Source organism: Tenrec ecaudatus, chromosome 10 (assembly GCF_050624435.1).
Source record: "Tenrec ecaudatus isolate mTenEca1 chromosome 10, mTenEca1.hap1, whole genome shotgun sequence".
Lineage (NCBI taxonomy): Eukaryota > Metazoa > Chordata > Mammalia > Afrosoricida > Tenrecidae > Tenrec > Tenrec ecaudatus.
The window spans coordinates 158,565,277-158,578,659 of NC_134539.1; the positions used below are offsets into that span (position 1 = coordinate 158,565,277).

General features: G+C 52.5%; 1 protein-coding gene and 1 pseudogene across 1 annotated transcript in view; both read left to right on the forward strand.

The window, feature by feature from the left end:
- The window catches only part of FOXK2 (forkhead box K2), a 28,756-nt gene extending 20,477 nt beyond the window's left edge, over window positions 1-8,279 (forward strand). The window contains exons 5-9 of the mRNA XM_075562431.1: window positions 2,498-2,691; window positions 3,184-3,359; window positions 3,912-4,208; window positions 4,375-4,584; window positions 5,506-8,279. Of these exons, the coding sequence (XP_075418546.1) occupies window positions 2,498-2,691; window positions 3,184-3,359; window positions 3,912-4,208; window positions 4,375-4,584; window positions 5,506-5,702 (1,074 nt within the window). The 3' untranslated portion in view covers window positions 5,703-8,279. The remainder of the gene's footprint in view (window positions 1-2,497; window positions 2,692-3,183; window positions 3,360-3,911; window positions 4,209-4,374; window positions 4,585-5,505) is intronic.
- A 4,049-nt stretch (window positions 8,280-12,328) lies between these two features.
- On the forward strand, window positions 12,329-12,959 carry LOC142460157 (peptidyl-prolyl cis-trans isomerase A pseudogene; annotated as a pseudogene).
- The last annotated feature ends 424 nt before the right edge of the window (window positions 12,960-13,383 follow it).

The following is a 13,383-nucleotide window of genomic DNA, read 5'->3' on the forward strand; positions in this document are numbered from 1 at the left end:
GGTTCAGCGAAGTAAGTGTTCCTGGGAATGATCTGTGAGGTGGCCAAGTGAGGGGTGGGCTAGAGAGACTACCCTGTGTGCTGCTCAGTGCAGGAGCCCCTCCATGTTGAAACGTGCCGTCAGGACAGCGGGCCTTTGTTGGGGCAGGGCCTCGGACATGGGCCGTGCGTGGCCTGTTGCTGCTTAGGTTCCTGTTTCCGGAACTTGCTGCGGAGCCCTGATTGGGGGGTGGGCTTTCTGAGGACTCCGCCCTGGGCCTCTCCTGGCCTTGGTCCTGGGACTGAGGGGCAGCTGGGAAGGCTGAGGGCCCCTGTGACTAAATGTTTTTTTAATTTAATTTATTTTATTTTTTTAATTTATTTTTTTTACAAACCCTGTGTCGAGGGCTGACTTGTGACTAAATGTTTTTATGAAAGCCCCTCTTTGCTGTCCGGAGCTGGTGGGGCCACTCTTGGGACCACTCTCAGTAGCTTGGGGACCACCAGGCTCAGTTTCTCTGTCCTCGTAACATTCTCGGTAACTGAACAGCGTCTGCTGGTGGCCGCTGAGCCTCCCTCTGGTCCCCGCCCTTCTGGCTCACCAAGAGCCAGACCCTTTGCCGGAGAGAAAACAGCAAGCCGAGGTTGTTCTGCTCTGCTCTGCTCTGCTCTGCTGTTCGGGGCTGCACAGCAGCCTGCCGTGCTGGTGGGCCTTCTGTGCTGTGGCTGCGGTCGGCGCCCCTCAGGGTTCTCACAGCGGAGACTCCCAGAGTAAGATGAGGGGCTGAGGGGGCCTGTTTGCAAGGACTAGCTCTTTCCTTTGGTTGTATTTTTCTGATGATTTTATAATGACAGTTGTCCCCAGTGCAGAGTTGAGGTACTTGCTAGAGGTTGTGGAAAGTTTGAAAAGACTGGCTTCAAGAGGGACCAGCGTGAATTTCCCTTTGGAGAGTTGGGCTGCCCTGTGCCCCGCTTGGGTAGCATTAGGGGAGCCTCTCAGACTCCTCCCAGAGGCAGTGATGGCTGTCCTCAGGAGGCGTGTGTGAGCCGTTGGATGCTCACACAGCAAAGTCCCACAGCGCCCTGGAGACTGGGGCCTGCTCCGTGAGGCAGTGTGGCGCGGGTGGAGCTGTCGGCAGGGAGGAGCTCCGTGCGGGAGGCAGAATGCTCATTATGCCGCATTCCTTGGGGGCACGTGAAGAACTGAGTCTTAGGATCAGAGTCCACATAGCACCAGATACAACCTGGTAAAGGCACGTGCTTCCTGGACGTCCATGTCAGTCTGGCCTTTGGAGCTGCCTTAGAAACAGGTTCTTCATCCAGCTACCAAGTTAGGTGTGGCCTCACTAGCAAGTCAGCATGCAGAACCTGTCAGAACCTTGTGGACTCAGAGTGAGAGCAGCTGCTAGTGGTTCCAGCCAAGGACGACTGGGCGAAAAAGAGGTGCTGCCTGTCTGACCCAGCAGCCCTGTTACCCTTGGTTCCCCTCAGTCAGTGTAGTCACACCGGTGTGGGTGCCGGGTCCCAACAGGACAATGAGGAGGAGGGTGGCTGCCATCGCTACTGTTGGCACGCACAGTGTTGCCGCTTAGATTTTCAGATTTGCCTTCTGATTCCTGTCCTGGGAGTCGTCTCCTCCTGCTCCCGGCCTAAGGAGCTGTCAGGGCAGTTGCTGCACCTTCTCTGTCCTCACTTTCGATGTGGGGGCCAGGCAAGGTCCCCCTCTGTCCTGAAGAAATGGGTGGAAAGGTTTGTGCTTGTCAGCCACACCCTATGAGAGAAAGCGAGTACATGTGTTTACAAAAACATCTTGTCGTCCTAGGCATGACCACACCTGCCCTCTGATCCCTGGTGTCTGCAGGAGGGTAGAAGGGTTTGTTGGTGGCTGTCATGTGCCTTCCTCGCTGGGCTGCCCTGGGCAATGTAGCCTTCCAGGTATGCCCACAGGCCTGTGAGCCAGTCACAGGGGTACGGAGTCAGCCGTGGAGCCCAGCACCTTTACTTAGAATTGTGGCCACCAGCACACAGGTGCTTGGTGTGGGTGTGGCTGCCTTGAGGTGCCTGTGTCCATGGACACAAGGCTGCCCTGAGGGGCCACCATGGGAGGCTGGAGGCACGGAAAGTGCTGGGGGGTGAGGAGCACAGAAACGGGGGCAGAGTATCAGCAGAGGTTCTCTACAGGTGAGGGCCACGTGAGCAACCCGTGGGATGAGCCACCTGAGGCCGTTGCCCGTGCACGCAGCTGCCCGCCCACTGCGTCCTGAGCTGATGGAGTATTTCTTGGGGGTGGGCAGGCCTGTGGGTGGGGACCAACAGCACTGCCCAGGTGTCTCCAGGGGTCCCCCTGCCATTTCACTGCCTGTGCTGTGTGTGGGCTGAGCTGCCTTCCCCTCCACGGGCGGCCTGCCCGGGAGAAGGCTGTGCTGCTGGTGCAGGAGCATCCGCTCTGCCTCTGCTGTGCCAGTGCCTGTTTCTCAACAGAGAAAGATAGCACTTCGATGTGTTTTCATGTTTTGTAGAATTCCATTCGCCACAATCTCTCTCTGAATCGTTACTTCATCAAAGTCCCGCGCTCCCAGGAAGAACCAGGCAAAGGCTCCTTCTGGAGGATAGACCCTGCCTCGGAAAGCAAACTGGTTGAGCAGGCTTTCAGGAAGAGGCGCCCTCGGGGCGTGCCGTGCTTCAGGACCCCTCTGGGGCCGCTCTCTTCTAGGTAAGGACAGAGGACCCCCTTGTGTTCCCTTTTGAAAGCAAAGGAATGTGGGTGCATTCACAGTCATGAGGGGAGTGTGGGGTGTTCCTGGGGTCTGCTGTGTTGCCTGCTGGTCGGAGTTTGCTTCAGGGCCTCGAGGACCACAGCATGTTGCCTACCAAGGCTGTGTAGGGACTGGCCATAGTCCCCCTTGTCCGTGAGCAGCTGTCTTTGTGGAAGATCGGCTTGCACAAGTGTTGGGCTGATAGGTTGCCTTGACACCTCCCAAGGTGCTTTCTTTGTAAACCAACCGCAATGCCAGTGGTCAGCCTCCCGACAGGTGTAGTTGCTATGCTGCAGCTCTCCACCCAAATGCCAGCCCCACCAGCCTGTCACAGCCTCTCAGAGCCTCCGGACGTGCCAGGCACGCCCCCTTTGATGGCCTCTCAGCAGGCAGCCAAGGTTTGTTTCCCAGACAGCTTGCACTGGCTGCTCTTTCTCATCTTCTCTCAGAAGTGCCCCAGCCTCTCCCAACCATGCGGGAGTGCTATCGGCTCACTCTAGCGGTGCCCAGACCCCCGAGAGCCTGTCCCGGGAAGGATCCCCAGCCCCCTTGGAACCTGAAGCGGGAGCCGCCCAGCCCAAGCTCGCTGTCATCCAAGAGGCACGGTTCGCCCAGAGTGCACCAGGTGAGGCACCTTGAGACCTCAGAGAGAGTACGTCTTTTAGTGATTCCAGAAAAGACACCCTCGGATGCCACGTACCCAGCTGGGATGGTTTCATAGAAACTCCGGGGCCATCTGGACACCGGCTCTGTGTGCAGGTGCTCACAGGAACGTGTGCCCCCAGGAGGTGGGGAGAAGCCCCCATGGTTCACGGGCCTTCCTGGCTCAGTGAGAGCGAGAGCGAGTGGGCCTAGTTCAGTACATGGGATTCCAGGGTGCCTGGCTCTGGGCAGCACCGAACCAAACACCAGGAGAGGGAGCTGTGGGACACGGTTCAGGGCAGGCTGCTCGCCGGGTTGCTTAGCTGAAAGGTGGGGTCTGCTCAGAGACACCGTGAAGGAAAGACCTGGCACTTCTGAAACTGAGCCACTGTGAGTCCAAGATGCACCTTCTCCTCTGGCCCCGGCGTCATGGTTGCTGGGTGGCACCTAGTTCTTCTCTAAAGGTCTACCTTTCTCTCGTTGGCATTCCGCGATCTCTGTGCCTGTGCCTTAACAGTGGCATCTCTCCCTGCAGGCTCCCCTCTGTCCAGTCAGCCTGTTCTGATAACTGTGCAGAGGCAGCTGCCGCCAACAATTAAGCCTGTCACCTACACGGTGGCTACCCCTGTGACCACAGCGACCCCCCAGCAGCCTGTTGTGCAGACAGTCCACGTGGTCCACCAGATTCCTGCGGGGGCAGTCACTGGTATGACCGGGTTGGCACCGGCAAATGCTTATGCAGTGGCCGGCCCCGCTGTGGTCACCCAGGCAGCCGTGGTGACCCCTCCCAAGCTGGAGCCACAGGAGAACGGAGACCACAGAGAGGTACAAGGTAAGGCCGAGCTGCCGTGTCCCCTGGTCATTTCTGAATGGGTCCCTCTCCTCCCCCCTCACCTCTGGATGCTCCCCGCACCATCCCCTCCTCTGCCGCTCCTGTTTCTGGTTACCTGGCTCACCGTCAGCCCTCTCAGGCTCGCCTCTCTCTCCCCTCTTGCCAGTGAAAGTGGAGCCTCTACCTGCTATTGCCCACCCCCCACTGGGCACTGCTGGCCGGGTCATCCAGACGTCCCCCCCGACCCCTGTCCAGACGGTCACCATCGTACAGCAGGCCCCGCTAGGCCAACACCAGCTCCCAATCAAAACCGTCACTCAGAACGGGACTCACGTGGTACCAGTCGCCACTGCCGTCCACGGACAGGTGAACAGCGGTAAGAGCCCCTGGCCCAGCTGTGAGTGACAGGAGCAAAGGACCCCAGCAGCTGTGGCCCAGCAGTCGAGTGCTCGGTGCCCACATCTGTTGTGTGCTGTCTGAGGAAGTGCTAGCATTGCTCAGTCGTGGGCCTGGGCTCAGGCGAGACTGCACCGTTCCCAAGAAGTGGAGAGGGCAGCAGCTCTCACGAGATTCCCACTTGAGGTATCCTGGAGCCTGCCCCCTTGGGCCCTGGCTAGTGGACCTAGGCTTAGTGTATTGGGGGAGAGCTGCCAGGTGTACCCGGCAAGAGGGCGAGTGACAGTGAAAGTGTGTGCTGGAGACTGGCTGCTGGGAGCTTGATTGTAGCTCGGGCCAGGAGGATGTGGTGCACAAGGCCACCCAGTTTGCAGCCCTGGGAGGAGTGGGGAGGGCTAGAGAGGCCTGCGGGGCTGGAACTTGTGCCGACAGTGGCGGCCATTGGTGCCAGCTATCAGCCGCATAGGCCGTGGGACCTGCTCCACCATGCTGCCCAGCTGCTGTCCTCACGGGCTCAGTCCTGCCCGGCCACGTCGTTGGTGGCCTCCTTAGTCACGGTGGCTTCTTCACAAACATGCCAGCCAGGTCTCAACACGAACTCCTGGCCATCGAGTCCATGCCGACTCAGAGTGACCCCACAGGACAGGGTAGAACTGCCCCTGTGGGTTTCTCTCTTTTGTAGTGTCCTGTGCTTTTGAACCACTGACCCTGTGGTTAGCTGTCCAACACGAGCCACGACGCCCCGATGTCCTGTGCTACTTGAAGCCCTCCTGCTAGCAGAGATGGGTGCCTGCAGCTTCTGGTTCTTCAGCTGTACGACCACACAGGAGAAGCTGTGGCCTGGTGGGCTCTGGGCTCAGAAGAGCCTGAGCCGTGGTTCTGACTTTCCGTCTCTTTGCAGCCGCCGCCAGCCCCTTACACATGCTGGCTACCCACGCGTCGGCATCCGCCTCCCTGCCCACAAAGCGCCAAAACGGTGAGTCACCGGAGCAGCCGGAGCTGAAGCGGCTCAAGACGGAGGCCGGGGAGAGCATCGTCATCGCCGTGAGTGTGGACGCGCCGCCCGCAGCTGCCCGGGAGAAGGGCGTCCAGAACTAGGTGCGCTCCTTCCTGAGGCGCCGCCGTGGTGCCGGAGGGAGGTGAGGCGCCGTCCCCGTGCAGCGTAAGGGCCCTGCGGTTAGACTTCACCTCTCAGCACTGAAAACGCAAACCCAGGCGGCCTTAAGACTCTTTGTTGAAACAGAGACCACACTTGAAAAAAAACCACACACAGCAAAACCTTGATCCCGAGGCCACGGTCTCCTTCCCTGCCGAGCCGCTGGTCACCCTGCTCAGCCCGCCAGGCCTCACTCCGCGCTCCTGAAGTGGGACAGAGGCGGGGCTGCCCACCCGCTGCCCCACGAGAGCCACCTTGGTGGGCACTGGCTGACAGTATTTTGTGGAATTAGAATCTTTTGAGTGGAACTTTCTTTCTTTACAAACAACGGGGTCATTGGCATTTCAAATCCCTCCATTGCTACTCGGGAAAATTTTGAATCCTCCCCCCAACCTTTCCCGTGACCCTCACCCGGGGAGAAGAAAGCGCGGCTTCTGTTGTGTGCACTCAGCCTGTGGGTCGACGTGCTCTCGTCCGTCCTGTCAGAGCTCAGGTGACTCGACGCGGAGCTGCAGATGGTCCGTGTCAGAGCTGCTGCCTGGGGCACCGCCTGCGCGTCCGAGTGCGACAGGCCGCCGCTCCTGGCTGCATGTGAGGAGGAGCCGAGGGCAGGGTCCCAAGCCGCCGCACTTAGCTATTTCTTTCTGGCTACTTCTGTCGTTGTTTCTGTGTTGACTGCCCCTGCCATACTTTTCTTCTCTGAGTAAAGCGGATCTGAAAAGTATCGTATTATGTTTAAAACCACAGAACTGCTACCATTTCATTTGGAAAAAAGATGAATCTTTTGACACACACCCTTTTAAACAAGATCAAAGATCTCTTTCGTGACGCCAGATCCATCGGACACCTTGCCCCTGCTCCCTGCGGCTGGGGACAGAGCTGTGTGGAACTGTGGTGGCAGGTCTCTGGCTCGCCATTGGAAGCCCTGCATCTGTCGGAGCGCACTGGTCCCGAGGCCAGCAACAGGGTGAGGGGGACACGCAGGCCTGGCGTGGCCTGAGCTCAGCTCGCTCCCAGGACAAAGCACTCACCCCCAGGGGGCACCGGGCAGGCGGAGCAGCTGTGCACTCAAGAGGGCTTTGGCCTTTTTAGCGTCATCATCATAACATTATTTATTTAAATGTAGTTATTTTGGTATTTAATTTTTTTAAGAGAGGGGAAAAAAAACCCTGTATTTTCCTGATGGAATGAAACAGCCCGAAATGGTATATTTAGGTGATTTAAGAACATTTATTAATTTACCTAAAGACCAAATATGATGAATCGGTGCCCAGTGTTGTGTGTCGATCCACCATGTCCCTGCAGATGTGCATCTTAAGGGTGCACACAAGCTGGGTCTTTCACTGGGCCACGGCGATGACGGAGAGACACCGAGCCGCCGAATGCCAGGAGGGAGGGCCCACAGAGCGGGAGTGCGGAGCTCCAGTGTCTTGTTCCTGAGGGCACCAAGTGGGGGAACTGCTTGGATTTCTCTGTGTCCTGTGTGGAGTTGGCACACTCGAGAGCCAGCACAGGAGTGGCCTGTGCTCATGCCCCCAGGCAGTTTGGCAGACAAGTGCACGAGGCTTGGAGTGGCTCTGCCCACAGTGGCACTCCCAAAAGTGGGTGATTATGAGCTGGGTGGGGCGACGGGGTCCCTGTTGGGCAAGAGCTGCCTTGTTCTCAGAAGACTGTGCCGGAGCTGCTGGGCAAGGAGGCCTCACTTTAAACTGCCCACGTGTGCCCTTGGGTGAGGCTGGCACATGCAGGTCACTTAGTCATTGCACGTAAAACTATCAGGGAGCGGGCAGAAATGGAACCGTAGGTTAGCAAGCTACCATGCCCTGGATTTTGTTCCCAGCCCTTAAGGCATTGTTTGCCGTTAGAATTGAGCTCTCCAAATTCTCCAAAGCCCTCAGGGCATGGAGCGTTAGTGACTTCCTGTCAGAATGTGACTGGCAGGTGGACCATGTCGCCATCCCATCTCTCCTTTTGTCTTCTCACCCTGATACACGTGCTGTGAGCTCCCAGCTGCCCACTTGTGACTCCTAAATGTTTTATTTCCAAGTCTCTGCTTTGTCCTTTGCCAAACTTATGAGCTCCCTCAGGGAATAGAAACTTAATTTCAACAGCTTTGGCCAGAACCAAACAATAATACAGAAAGGACAGTCACGTCGGATCCAAGTTGCGTGCTGCATTCCAAAGCGTCCACAGTGGTTTCCGGGCTGATCTTCCTCTTGCTTCAGTAGGGCGCGCACGTGGACACTCGAGCCCCTCCACATGCCCGCCACCCACTCCCGTCATTGTCCTCTACTCGTGTACCAGAGTCGTCGGTAGTTTTGGTCAGAAAGGGGGGTGGGCGGGGCAGTGTCAGGACTTGGGATATCTATGCTGTGTCACACGGAACATAAGTAACGATCTTGAAGTCCTGACTTACACTCTTCTAGAAAGTACAGTGGTGATTTGTGTGCAAAGATTTGAAATTTTAACGGAAAAGTACCAATTCCTGAAATTCAATAAAATATTTTTATTAATTTTAATTGAATATGGAGTACAATCATCTTTTGGGTGAGTGTAAATTTAATCTGGCATTGTTTGCTTCTTGACTTGAGGCTCTCCCTAGTGAGGGGTCATTTCCCACACAGCAGCGTTTGATGACTTGTGCGAAACCAAAACCAGACGAGCCGCCCTGTGTCACTTCTGGCTCATAGTGACCCTGTAGGACAGGGCAAACCTGCCGTGGTCAGAAAGCCGCCTCTGTCCCATTGGTGGCGAGCAGCTGGTGGTTTCGAACCACTGACTGAGATTAGCGGCCCCATGCTTACCCCACCACACTACCAGCGCTCCCGACTAGCAATAGGAGCTCTGCTCATAGACAAAGGTTTGCCCGTGAAAAAGGTAGCGTCTCAGGCAGTGCTGACAAACTTGTCCTTTTACCTGTGACTCATGTTGGGGTCACATGCCCGTGCCAGGCAGCAACCATCCCCGTTCTGCAAGCCCACTCGGCACTACCTATAAGGGTCAATGCTTTTGAACAAAATGTCATAAAATGTCATGAAAGAAGCTAGCTTGAACATTGGAATGATCCAATTTATGATTTTTTAAAAAGAAAAGATCAAAGTAGATGTTTAAAAAAAGTTATCCAATTTGGACAACAAAAACTTAGGAAAATGAACAATTTTGTGGACAGTATTAAAGGTCTAATATTTGTATCTGAATTCCCAAAGGAAAAAAATACATTGGTTTGAAGAAAAGTTTTATATAGTGGTTTAAAACTATGAATTTGGTGAAAGACATCGATTTAAAGATTCATGAAGAAAAAAAAAAAAAAGCTCATGAAGCTTAGTGAAACCCAAAAGGAATAAATCAAAATGTAGCCACATCATAAATTACTGAAAATCAAAGACAAAAATCATAAATGTAGCCAAAGGAAAATGACTCATGACATAGGGGACATGAACAATTTGAGCACATGTTTTTCATCAAAAACCATGGAGGGGGTAAAATGTTAAGAAAACAGTCTCGAATGTATCCTCCAATAGGGGGAGTGCAGATTGAATATATTTGTATGTAAGAATTTGTCACTTAAGATGCTCGAACAAATGCTAGTGGCATCAATACTGGGGCAGAAACCTTTAGAGGTTGATCTCTTGGCAAGGTGACCTGGAAAATTTGGAACCATCTGTTTTGGAATTCTGGAGCATGATCAGGCACTTAAGCCTGGGGGGTAGGCAGGGGTTGCACTTGTTGACCTGCCCCAGGTGGGCCTGTGTTCCAGGCAACTCTGCTGCCGGTCTGAGGTGGCAAAGGCAGGCCTATGTGCTTAGAGCAGCTTCTGGCCCCACAGAACTGAGAGTCTAGGCCTTAAGAGGAGCCTGGACCACATGTGAGCTGAATTAAGTAGCCAACTAAATAAGGCAATCAAAGTACTGGGTCTGAGAAGCAGCAAGAAAACAGACAAAACAGGAAAATCTGGAATTGTGGGGATGCCATTATAGAACCAAACAGGACAAACCCAGAGACCCATTCTGGTGACCCTGCTGAAAATGCGCTACAGGGTCCTCGGAAAGTCAGCACCCATTCCTCATGAACATCGGCGGCCAGAGGCAGAGGCGCACTGAAAGAACTTCCAGTCAAGCATCCACATCCTACACGGCTCATTCAGGAATGGAGAAATGATACTTTTTAGACTCCTAGAAGCTAGAGGAATTCATCATTGCAAGACACATTCAAGTTTTTCAGGGTGAAAGGAAATAAAAAGGTCAAAGTTTCACAAGAAAAGATCTCTTGAAATGGCATGGGAAAATGGGGTTTGGGGCTAAGATGACATGGAAAGAATTATGTGGACTGCAGAAGTATCAATCAGCACTTCTGAGATAACAGCGGGAAGGGGCTAAAGGAGCCCGAGTGGCTCTATTGCCAGTAGAGAACACAAAGACTAAAATCCGTTAAGATCTACTGAGCGTCTTCTGCCCTTTGCGTTTTCTTGTTCTAGGGCTGCACATTTCATTATATTTTGTCTTCTCAGGCTGCCCTTTGAAATTTTCTGTTTAGCTCTTGAAGCCATTTCTTCCATTAACTTTAGCTACTGTACAATTTAAGAGTAAGTTTCAGAGTCTCCTCCGACATCCACTTGGATATTTTTATTTATCTCGTCGTTTGAATGACCTCTTTTCCTTTCTTCCCGAGGGAGGTTCTTGATGTGCTCCCGCGGCACAGCTCATCGGGTCTTCTGTCAGAGTGTTCATGCAGCAAATCTGTTCTTCAAAGTCAGGTGGGATAGACTCAAAGTCATATTGTCACTCTCATGGATTTGTTTTTCATTTCCTTTAGCCTTAACCTCAACTAGGTGAGCAGTTGATGGCCTGCTCCAGTTTGTCCCTGGCCTGTTTTTAACTGCTCCATCATCTCTTCCCACAGGTGTAATCTGATTTCTGCATATTCCATCTGGAGAAGTGCTTGAGTATAGTCGCCGTTTGTATTGTTGAAACAGGAATCATTGCTCTTGAAAAATTCCATCGTGTGATATCCAGCTTCATTCCTATCACCAAGACCATATTTTCCTACTGTTCATTTTTGTTTTCAACTTTTGCATTCCAAGCACCAATAACTATCCGTGTATCTTGATTGCACGTCTGATCAATTTTCAGCTAAAGATGTTGGTGGAATTCTTTCGTTTGTTCATCACTAGCTTTTGTGACTAGTGTATACATGAGTAAAAGTTGGATTGATTGGCTTTCTTTGAATGTGGATATGTATCCGATTACAGACAGCATTATACTTCAAAATCGACCTTGAAATATCCTTTTGGACGATGAACGCAGTGCCATTCCCTGCTCAGTAAATTGCATTTCCTGTTTCAGACAGCCAATCCCACTCCGACTCAGCTCACCAATTCTAGGGTTTTTCATTTTTGATGACCTCCAATTTTCCTGGATTCATCTCTCACACATCCCGAGTACTAATCATTAGCAGATTTTTGCGGCTTTATTTCTCCTTAACCTTGAAATTTGCCTCATTGGCGAAGGAAGATCCTGAAGGCCCCAGTCCCATGGACTTTACCCATCCCAGCTTATAGCTCCACTCCCAAGAAATCAGCTCCTCCTCAGTCACAGTTCAAGTGCCCTTGGACCCATCCTCGGGCACCCTGTCAGACAGTGTTCTGCTTCAGTTCATTAAGCCTTCAGTGCCTTCAAGCCTTCAAGCGATGCCTAAGGTTTCGGCGGCTGTTTCCTCGAGTGGACAGCCAGTTCCTTCTTCACTGACTGTTCTTGGTCTTGAAGCTACTCTGATGTGCTCACTGGGTGACCCTGCTGGCATTGGAAATACCAGTGACATAGCTTCCAGCATCACAGCCACACACGCCAGTCACCACAGTACAACAAACTGACAAGTGATTGGAAAGTGTGGATGGAAGTTATAAATTATAAGCAGAAACAGGACTCGATAGAGGCTTTCTCTGGAGAAGCCAGGATAAGGGAATGCTGCTTTCAACAACCAAAATCCACATACGCTGACCACAAACATCATCGTATTCTTATACTGTCTAACCTCGTGTAGGTGGCCTTCCTCAGCCAGGTGATGTGCCTGTCTTTATATGGTCTTTGTCTCCTTTAAGGCTTAATAAATGTTCTCTTTAGTCAAAACCATCGTATTGTTTTTTGACCCATTTTGAAGAATAAAATCTTGGCAAAGCCCAGGTTCTACAAGGAATGCAATGAATCAAATGAGACTAATGAAAAAGCTTGGAAGCAGGGTGTGGGAAACACTGTTCTGTAGAACATGCATGGTAGCAGGAAGCACATAGGAGACCTAAGGCCACACAACGATGGAGACAGCCAGTGCCAGCAGCAGGAGGGAGTAGCTGTGGCTGGAAGTGCTGTCACACCAGAGTGGGGGCCTCATGCTGTGGCGTCATCAGTGGTGAGGTGTTGCTGAGAAGGGATGTTGACTCCCCATCATGGTGCTTCTATCCCTGGTTGAGGGAACAGACCAGAGCTGGAAGCGGAAGGGCTGATGACAAAGCTGACGGAAAGCAGGTAAGCTTTCACATCTGTGCCAGAGAAGCCACAGAAACAGGACACTGGATGGGCTTTACAGATGCCGCCGCCTGAATCTATAGTCTTGTCTGGTCCTGCTGTGCCCAGCCATGGTCAACCCTACTGTGTTTTTCGACATAGCCGCCAACGGCGAGCCCCTCGGCCGCGTTTCTTTCTAACTGTTTGCAGACAAAGTTCCAAAGACTGCAGAAAACTTCCGCGCTCTGAGCACTGGGGAGAAAGGTTTTGGTTACAAAGGTTCTTGCTTCCACAGAATCATTCCAGGGTTTATGTGCCAGGGTGGTGACTTCACATGCCATAATGGCACTGGTGGCAAGTCCATCTATGGAGAGAAATTTGAAGATGAGAACTTCATCCTGAAGCACACAGGTCCTGGCATCCTGTCTATGGCAAATGCTGGACCCAATACAAACGGTTCCCAGTTTTTTATCTGCACCGCTAAGACTGAATGGTTGGATGGCAAACACGTGGTCTTCGGTAAGGTGAAAGAAGGCATGAACATTGTGGAAGCCATGGAGCGCTGTGGTTCCAAGAATGGCAAGACCAGCAAGAAGATCACCATTGCTGACTGTGGACAACTCTAATTAAATGTGATCAGAATTTTCTGTTTTAAGCACCAGACCATTCCTTGCGTAGCTTGGGAAATCACCCTTCTATTCCCCGTGTGCTTGCAGTATCGGTTAATCTTGTGCTCTCACTCCAGTTCTTTGAGTTTCCTACTTTCCTTAATCTCCCTGAGTCCAGCTGGAAAGCAGAGTTAATGATTATGAAATAAAAGATAAACAATAAAAAAAAACAAAAACAGGACACTGGATGAATAGATTTCTTCAGAGAACAGTGTGCTGCTTAAGGTTTTCATTTTACACATTTTAGTTGCCCGTTGATAAAAATGAAAAAAATTGCACTTTTTAGTGGCTACCAAAGGAAGGGCTTGTGCAGTGCAGGCTTCATGCTGCCTTGCTTTAGCAGACCACCCGGGACCTAACCGAGGAAGGCAGGCACTCACTTGTAAGCAAGTTGGGCCTCTGGCTGACTAGAGACCTAGCAAACAAGGTGCCAACCCTGTGCCTGTTTTCACCTGAAT